Source organism: Mastigoproctus giganteus, chromosome 3 (genome assembly GCF_048544385.1).
Source record: "Mastigoproctus giganteus isolate SK-2022 chromosome 3, ASM4854438v1, whole genome shotgun sequence".
NCBI lineage: Eukaryota > Metazoa > Arthropoda > Arachnida > Uropygi > Thelyphonidae > Mastigoproctus > Mastigoproctus giganteus.
The window spans coordinates 28231677-28240995 of NC_143577.1; the positions used below are offsets into that span (position 1 = coordinate 28231677).

Here is a 9319-nt window from a genome sequence, read left to right on the forward strand (position 1 = left end):
GGTAAACCGAGATCGCAGAAGATACAGGTCTTTAATGATAACCCAATCTTCAAACACGTGCAATCTCCACCCCTGGCAACAACAGCAGGTATGGCAAACATAACTATCCCCCCCCCCAAATGAGGAGAGGGAATTCATGCTTAAATGAATCACTGAAAATATCTTATTACATAATTAAGAAAAGTTTAACATAAAAATTTACATACATAAATTTAAATACAAAACATTTCAATGATTCAACATAATTTCTGGTGATAACAATAAAAAAAAAAAAAAAAGACTAACCAAAATGGATGGATTGAACTTATAAAACTCTGCACATAAATAATTAAAGAATACAAGTGATGTTTAAAAGATGCAGGTGGTACAAATTCCACAAGTCAAAATATTAAAAAAGTTTGAAAACATTAATCTAGGAAGTAAATTTATATTTATTTAAACAATATGAAGTATTCTGTACAAAATAAACTCTTTCATAAACTGTAAAATACAATTTACATATTTTTACAATTTCAACTTTTATTTTTGTCTGTTAACTGAAAAACATCCCTGTTCTGTTCATTCTCAAACTAAATTCTGGAAACTAATTCAGGGACTCTAAATCAGTTTTAAGTTTACTCCTCACTTTGTGAATTTCCAATTCCAGTTGTTCTGCTAAACACGACAGTTGTTCTTTTTGATGGCCTAGTATTTCTACACTGTTTTCCAACTGCTTGTGCATCTCTACAAACCGTTTAACCTAAAACAAAATTAGATATTGATTAGCAAAAAAATGAATAAATTCATATTCTCTGGTCATTTTTATATATATATATATTAAAACAATATATATATTAGTTAGCTCTATATATATATAATCCAAAAATCAGATTATTATTATTAGCCATATGGTGCAAAGGAAGTCTGAGGCTTATGCTGCACCAACCAAAAAAAAACTTCTCAATTACCCTGAGAGAGAGAGAGAGAGAGAGAGAGAGAGAGAGAGAGAGAGAGAGAGAGAGAGAGAGAGAGTGTGTGTGCCAAGCCCATACTCACCAGATGTGAGCCCCTGGTTAGAGGGGTAAAAGTAATAAAAAAGAAAAAATAAATGTTCACCTAAACAAGTTTCACTTAACTTCTGCTATGCGTGCTTGGTGCACACACACACACACAATTGTTTTTTTTTTTTTAGATTTTTTTGCAGTGTTTATGAAGCAACAATTTATATGCAAGTTATTTATATGCAAGTTATTTATATGCCTGCACACTTATAATGTACTATATGCTTGCTTTTTTGGCACTTTCGATTTTTTTTTTTTTTTTTTTTGTTGTTTTTACTTAAAGTATGAAAATTTTTTAAAATATTTTATTAAATTAAACTAGAAGTATCTGAAGTTATCTATTGTATTTATTAATTTAGCAATTGTATGTATACATTGATTGCTTCATCACATTTATTTATTGTATAAATGTGATGAATGTAGTATTAACATAATACTGTCTTTAACGAAATTAACTAATGCTTTGTTGAACCACGCATTCATAAAAGACCTAATTACTGCATGTGCAAGGAAAATAAATGAATAATACTTAATTTTTAAAAAAAAGGAGAGCTTACAAATGAAATAATGAACAGCTCAGCTAGTCAGAGTTATACAGAGAGGTTTATTTACCTTCAAAGATCCAAGTTTAAATATAAAATAAACAAATGTCACCTGCACCAAGGACAACTTCTATAGAGTAAATAAACTGCATGATTAACAATTCTTTGAATTCAGTCTCTATCAAACCTTAGCAAAAAAATGAAGAGGAAGGATGGTTATATCTGGGTTTATTCCTTCCTGAAACCTTATAAAAATGATAAAAGCATTTAAATTGGAGCACTATAGACATTAAAAAATGCATGCTACTTAACAGGAATGACTATGGGACCAGCAAATAGGAGTGTTAAAAGTCAGATTACATCATAAACAGGAGTGGTATAATGGGAAGTTACTCTATTTCAAAAAAAATTGATTTAAGGGAGGAGGGACAAGACATCTGAACTGTGCATGCTTGTTAACAGAACATAGACAGGTGCAACTTTTAAAATAATATAAACAAGAAAGGAAATAAATACCTTTTGATATGCCTTATCTGGATTTGAAAAATCTTCATTTCCACTTGCTATTTTCTCAGAATTACTTCCCTCAGAGTTACTGGAAACTAGCTGTTTAGTGACATCTAAAATAAACATGCTCCATGTAACCAATATGCAACTATTTTACATATAAATAAAGAGGAATAAAAATCATAATTTTAAATAAGCGTTTTTCTTTACTAGTGGAAAAAAAGTATTTGTCTCTTATCTATATTGCTATAAAGCAGAAATTATGTCTCACTCACTCACTCTCACACACACACACACACACACACACTATAGTAAGTAAAATAAACTGCAGCCATTATCAATCCACTGCAGGATGGATGCCTCCTCAACAATTCATTTTGAAGGAAATGAACCATGCTCTGCCATGCTGGTTGGCAGATCACCTGTATTTAGCAGTCAGGGGCTTGAACTCCGGTCTACTCAAACAGCATGTGCTACTGTACTCCGGCTCCTGACCACTCGGCTACAGAGGATAACTGCAACCTAACTTATCGATATGATGTGCTATTAACAAAAATGTGGCATTTGCTATTTAACTGACAGCATGCGCAATCAATGGCCATGCCACAGAGTCTAATATGAATGTCTCTATGCTTAAATTATCTAATTTAATACACTGGAAGACAAATACTGCTCTACATGATAAAAAAGAAATTACTGAATATTACTATCCAATATCAGCCATTGTTATTTCATTGTATAATACTAGCTGGAGCTATTCTGATTTAGAAAGTGTGCGCGCACGCACGTGTGTGTATATATATGCAATATTAGTAGCAAGTAAACACTTGCTATATATGAGGTGTAGCAGTAAAGTCCCAGGACTGGTGCTGTTACAGTCATGTATGATGGGTTTGAAAATAAATGGAAGTGGTACGTTGTATTTCAAACTTCCTTCACCAGATGGTGGTACAAAAATTGTCCAGTAGGCTGACAGGTTACAAATAACAGCCAGTTTCATTAGTAAACATTAAGTTCCATGTCACTATTTTGCAATGGAGCAAAGAACGAATATAAAATTTTGCTTTATACTGAGAAAATCTGTAACAGAAACATTAAATGTTAAAAATTGTTTACAGCGATGAAACATTGTCATACCAGTGTGTTTAAATGGTATAAATGATTCAAAGATGGACATGAGGATGTCTGCAATGACCTTAAAAAGTAGGCATCTGTCAACCTCCTGAAATGAGGAGAGTTGCAAAAATTGGGAAAATGTGGCAAGAGGTCGTCGTTTGACCCTCAGAACAATGGCTGATGAATTGGATATGAATATGATGCTTCAAATTCTGCATGAAGATTTAGGGAAAAGGAAGGTCTGTGCAAAATTTGTGCCTCACAGATGAGCAGATGCAACAAAGAATGTAATCATGCGAAGACTTCATCCAGACTTGTCAAGATAATCCTGATTTTCTCAACAGTATTGTCACTAGAGATAAGTGTTGGGTGTTTTAGTATAAGCCAGAAATGAAGCATCAGAGCACACAGTGGAGCTCAATATCATCACCAAGGTCCAAAAAGTTTTGTTTACAGAAGTCCAGGATCAAGACAATGCTGATCATGTTTTTGACAAACGGTCTGTGATTCACAAGGAATTTGTGCCTGAAGGAGAGAGTGCTGATGCTGCGTTTTACCTATAGCTGCTTCAAAGACTACTGAAGCACATTTCCTGGGCGAGGCCATAATTTCAAAAGTAGCTAGTTCTTGTTGTACAACAATGATCCCATATTTCATCAGAAATGTCTTTGCAACATTTCTGATGAAACATGGCACCATACAGATCAACCATCCATCCTACTCCCCTGATCTAGCACAAGTAAACTTCTTCCTCTTTCCCAAGATGAAAACTGCCCTCAAAGGAAAGAGATTTCAGGATGTTGAGGACACGTTGGACAGACAACTTGTGAAGTCGAGACTCACTAATTTTCGTAAAGTCGGACAAATGCTAACTTATTGTGATTTTCTCTTTAGATCTGTGTTGTCATTTTGAATTTAGAATAAATGGAATGAATTTATAACCAAATAGGTTAGTGTAGGCTATTAAGAAGTATTTTTGGAATATTAAATTTTAGTAAATTTTATTTTAAAGTCAAATTCTCTTAGCTGAGATTTATTCAGGAATGGCTGCATCCGGTTAAGATGTAATTAGAATAGTACTGAAATTAAATAAACCCAGTAAGAGGACAAAGGAATAAAAGCAAGCTTTGATCCTAAATCCATGCATGGGAAAATAATTAGAAGTATAAAAGGGGATGAATTCCTAAAGCTTGATGGGGATTTTTGTTTATACAAAGGGTACTAGGAAAGTTTTGCAATATGACGCAACAATGAATCACAGGAAGCTGCTTGTTGCTGCATGTTGAGACATGTTCATACGTGCATAGTAGCCACCGCGCCAAGTCGATGGGCTCAGTTATTCATTAGTAGTGAGAGTGTAAAGTGCTTGCGATGGCATCGTGGTCACAAAATGAGATAAGGACAGTTTTGCGGTATAATTTCGTGCGTGGTTTAACCACAGACCAGTGCTTAGAAGAAATGACTCTTGCACTAGATGATGATTGTCCACATCGTACAACGATATTCAGGTGGTATAGAGAATTCCAAAGGGGAAATTTCACTCTGGAGGATTCTGAGAGGCTGGGAAGGCCACGAACATCAGTTACGGAGGAAAACGTTACTGCTGTGAGGAAAATGCTTGACGAAAACAGGCGAGTGACCTACCAACAGATAGAGGATACTTTGGGCCTAAATGCACCAGCAATTCGTTCGATTCTGCACGATCATTTGCACGTGAAGAAACTTTGTTCTCTCTGGGTGCCGCATCAACTGACTGAAGAGCAGATGACACGACGTGTGACTTGGTGCCGGGAGATGTTAAAAAAGTTTGATAAGGGACAATCTCGGTATGTGAACAACATCGTGACAGGTGACGAGACTTGGCTGTACTATTACGATCTGCCGACCAAGGCTCAAAACAAAGTTTGGGTCTTTGATGATGACGACACACCCGTAATTGTCAGAAAATCCCGATCTGTAAAGAAGAAAATGATAGCTGTATTTTTCAAATCGAGTGGAATTGTGGAACGTGTCGTTTTGGACACGCAGAAGACAGTCACAGCTAAGTGGTATACTGAACAATGCCTGCCTAAAGTCATTGGATCTATGAAGAACCTGCGGCCAAAGTCAAGAATGGACACCTGGTACCTCCATCACGATAATGCTGCAGCTCACCGCGCCAAAGCCTGCACCGAATATTTGACCACGACAGGACTGAAACTTCTCGAGCACCCTCCCTACAATTCAGACCTTGCTCCCTGCGACTTTGCACTGTTCCCGCATGTGAAAATGAAGCTAAAAGGGAGGCGGTTTTCCAGTGATGAGGACCTTCTACGGGCTTGGGACAACGAGTGTGCTTTACTCCCTAGTGAAACTTGGCAGAACTGGTTTAAAGATTGGTTTCGGAGGATGGAGAGGCGTATTGAATGTAGAGGAAATTACTTTGAAAAAAATTAAATAAACAAAGCTGTATTGCAAAACTTTCCTAGTACCCTTTGTACCATCTTTAATGGGGAGCGAGCGAAGACATGGTGAAGGCCATATTTATAGCCCGGGCACATTCCATTGCCATATTTCAAAAGCTTGGTGGGGGTGTTTGAGTAGGCGAAAGGAAGAAAAGTAGGATAGAAGGAAAATTCCAGCCCCCTCGTATTATACTAATAGTTTGGGAATTTGAAAAATTTAGAGATTTAGAACAGCTACAAGGGATTTTTTTTTTTTTTTTTTTTTTGGTGGGAGAGAGATATGAAAGTTTCCACTAGGAAATCTGGGTGCGTGACTACCCAATCCCCATTAGAGGTCCTGGATGTTGAGGACATGAAAAAAAATGTAATGACCAAACTGAACATCATCTCTTTGGATGCCTTTGCTGACTCTCTTCAGAAACTTTTAGAATGAGGTAATAAGTGCATTCAATCAGGTGGTGATTACTTTGAATAAAAATAAAACCATTTTTGGACTCCATCACTTTGCATTCCTTTTATTGCACCAGTCCTAAAACTTTTATTTCCACATTTCATATATAGCAAGATTAGTAAAGTAAATACAGAAATTTCAAAACTATCTGCAGTAGCTCTTGGTAAACATTTTACATAATACTTATTGCTTTTTTTTTTTTTTTAATTTGGTGATACTTTTGAATTTGAGTCAAGAAAATGCACTTTCATCACTTACTTTAAACCCAGTGTATGTAGTGTTTGTAAATATTATGTAAAACCTTTGCCAACAAAGCGAATAATGTATTTTGGGTACTACCGTAGAGAGACTTTTCAATCGCCCTATATGTATTGCTTTGTCGGTTTGCCTGTTTTGGCAGATGAAAAAGCGGGAGTCTAGCAAGATGAAAAGAACGTAAATTTCTAATCAATGTAATATAACAAGCAGTATAGATAGATTAAAATTTTTAAATGAAATGCCCAACATATATTACAATGGCTGTAATCTCCTGAAGATGTTGGCTATTATTTTCACAAGGGTCATTACTAACAGATTAGAAAGAATACTTGATGAGAATCAACCGAAAAGAGCAAGTTGGCTTTAAGACAGGATTCTCGACTATGGATCACCTTTACGTAATATCACAGCTAATGGAGAAAGCAAATGAATATAAAATACCATTATGCCCAGCATTTGACAGCATAAGGCAATGTTTTGGGCACTGGCAAGACAAGGCACAGATACCCCATATATTTTGAAGAAGATATATGAGAACGCTACCTCCTTTATTAGACTAGACAAATATAGTAGCAAATTTAAAATTGTGAAAGGAGTTCGACAAGGAGACTCAATATATCTCCGAAGTTGTTTACTGCTGCCCTTGAGGAAGCTTTCAGAAGATTAGACTGGTCCCAGAAAGGAGTCAATGTGAATGGAGAGTACCTAAACCATTTACGATTTACAGATGATATTGTGATTATAAGTCATGATCCCAAAGAATTAGAGGAAAATCTTAATCAGTTATGCAGCATTAGTAAGGATTTCAAACTAAAGATGAATATGGCTAAAACAAAAGTAATGATGAACAAGTATGCCACAGAAAGGGATATAATCATTGAAGAAGCAGTAACTGAAAAGGTGGATTCATATACTTATCTTGTCGAACTCCTTTCACAATTTTAAATTTGCTACTATATTTGTCTAGTCTAATAAAGGAGGTAGCGTTCTTATATTACAGCTAATGACAAGTCATTAGCTATGATAATGATAAATGGCTGGAAGTCAAGAGAAGAATAAATTTTGGATGGATAGCATTCAGGAAATATAGTCACATACTGAGGAGCAATATCCCAATTTGTATGAAATGTAAAATAATAAACCAAATGTATACTGCCCACCACCACTTATAGAAGTGAAACTTGGGTACTCACCAAAAGAATGGAAGATAAGGTGAGAACTACACAGCGAAGAATGAAACTAATTATATTAGGAATCAGACTGTTAGATAAGAAGAGAAGCACATGGATTAGGCAGCAAACTCAAGTAAAGGACATTCTTATCAAAACTAAAGAATTAAAATGGTCTTAGGCAGGACACATAGCTCAAAAACATGATGACAGATGGAATAAGAAAATAATAGAATGTTACCCAAGAGGAAACATTCTATTATTAGAATGCTAGAAGAAACCTGGAAGACAATGACAGATTGACAGATGAAATTCACAACTTTATGCATAGTAAATGGATATCCATTGCATAAAACAGAAGGAACTGGAAAGTTGCTGGAGAGGCCTTCATCCTGCAGTGAATTTAAAATGGTTGATGGATGGTGTATTAATGCACACTATTGTTTTACAAAAAAAAAAAAAAAAAAATCCCCATCTTTTAGACCTTGCAAGATCTTCATTTTATACTTTTCTTTATTATGTCCTCTTCCATAAATCTTTGACTCTATGTATAAGCTATCTATCACCTATTTTTCAGTTTCGTCAAAATCTTACCCACATCAATCCTCAGACTTGGCAACCAAGATTTGTTTGCAGCATATATAAAAAGCAAAACAGATAGGAAAAATGACCATATTTATTATGAAGAAAAACTGTATGGGCGGATATGAATTCCAGATAGAAATGGGATGTGGAATTTACATGTACAAGTGCAAAGCAGCTTGAATAAAATATAAAATCAGATATGTAAATTTAAGAATATATATTATTATATACATTCTTAAAAAAAGCCTATAGGTAAGTAAAAAAAATAATGAAAATGAAAGCAGATAAAGAGAACAGAACAGGAAATTAATTCTAATGCAAAATTAAAGGTAAATCATGGGTAATTAAAAATTTTGTTGGATATGCATTAATATACTGCACGGGGGGTTACGATTTGCGTAGGAATGCTAAATATCATAGAAATATATATTTATTTTATTTTAATAAGACTGGTTGCAATCATTGTAATTAAAGGGGAAGCGTATAATTAAGATGAGCATTTATCTGCTTCCATGGCATTTTACGGCCAGTCGGTTGAATTTACGCATTAAACAGGCTGTTATAAATATACAATAACAAACCTGGAGAAAATAAAAAAAAGCAAATGGAATAAAACCATTATCAAATAATTTCATTCTGTACTTTCTTTCTTACCTGAATACCGGCTAGTAGGACTTGGATCAACTATAAACACAACATCCGAGTCTTGTGCATTACTAATATCCTCCGAGATTTCATCTGTAGAAGGGGGAACAGGTCGAGCTGGAAGGGCAGCCTTTTTCTTAAACATTTCACTCAATAACATATGTCAACGATCTACATAATACTTTCCCGTTAACCACATTAAAGGCATTAAGGAATACTGTGAACAATTATAACTTTAAGGAAAACTAAACAACCCATCTCCACAAACCACTAGAACATACATAGACACGCTGGCTAAAACACTACTCCTACAAATTAATCATTTTAACTAAGAATAAAATTGATAAGTAACGCCATCTTCTACCAATGGTTAGAATGAACTGCAGTGAAAATGTACTTTAATTTGAAAAAAAAAAAAAAAAAAAAAAACAATTTCATATTATTCTTAAATTATGCCCTTCGAGAATCAATGTTATATACACTGTGCTGCCACTTTATTAGGTAGACCGACCTAGTAGCGTGTTGAGCCTCATTTAGCCTTCAAAACAGCCTGAATTTGTCT

General features: G+C 34.9%; 1 protein-coding gene across 1 annotated transcript; it reads right to left on the minus strand.

Annotated features, from left to right (window-relative positions):
• Positions 1–533: 533 nt before the first annotated feature.
• On the minus strand, positions 534–9076 carry LOC150087828 (uncharacterized). The gene is made up of 3 exons (XM_090370453.1): positions 8767–9076; positions 2099–2202; positions 534–739 (listed from the first exon to the last, which is right to left on the minus strand). Exons 1-3 carry the CDS (start codon positions 8915–8917, stop codon positions 584–586), a joined length of 411 nt encoding a protein of 136 aa, XP_090226579.1. The 5' UTR covers positions 8918–9076; the 3' UTR covers positions 534–583.
• Positions 9077–9319: the final 243 nt, after the last annotated feature.

What these genes read in the sequence shown, in the direction of transcription:
- LOC150087828 (XM_090370453.1), bottom strand. Translation starts at nt 8,917, where the DNA reads ATGTTATTGAGTGAAATGTTTAAGAAAAAGGCTGCCCTTCCAGCTCGA. An exon ending in TCCTACTAGCCGGTATTCAG is followed by an intron (nt 2,203 to 8,766) that starts GTAAGAAAGAAA and finishes TGTTTATTTTAG; the next exon opens with ATGTCACTAAACAGCTAGTT. An exon ending in CAGATAAGGCATATCAAAAG is followed by an intron (nt 740 to 2,098) that starts GTATTTATTTCC and finishes ATTTTGTTTTAG; the next exon opens with GTTAAACGGTTTGTAGAGAT.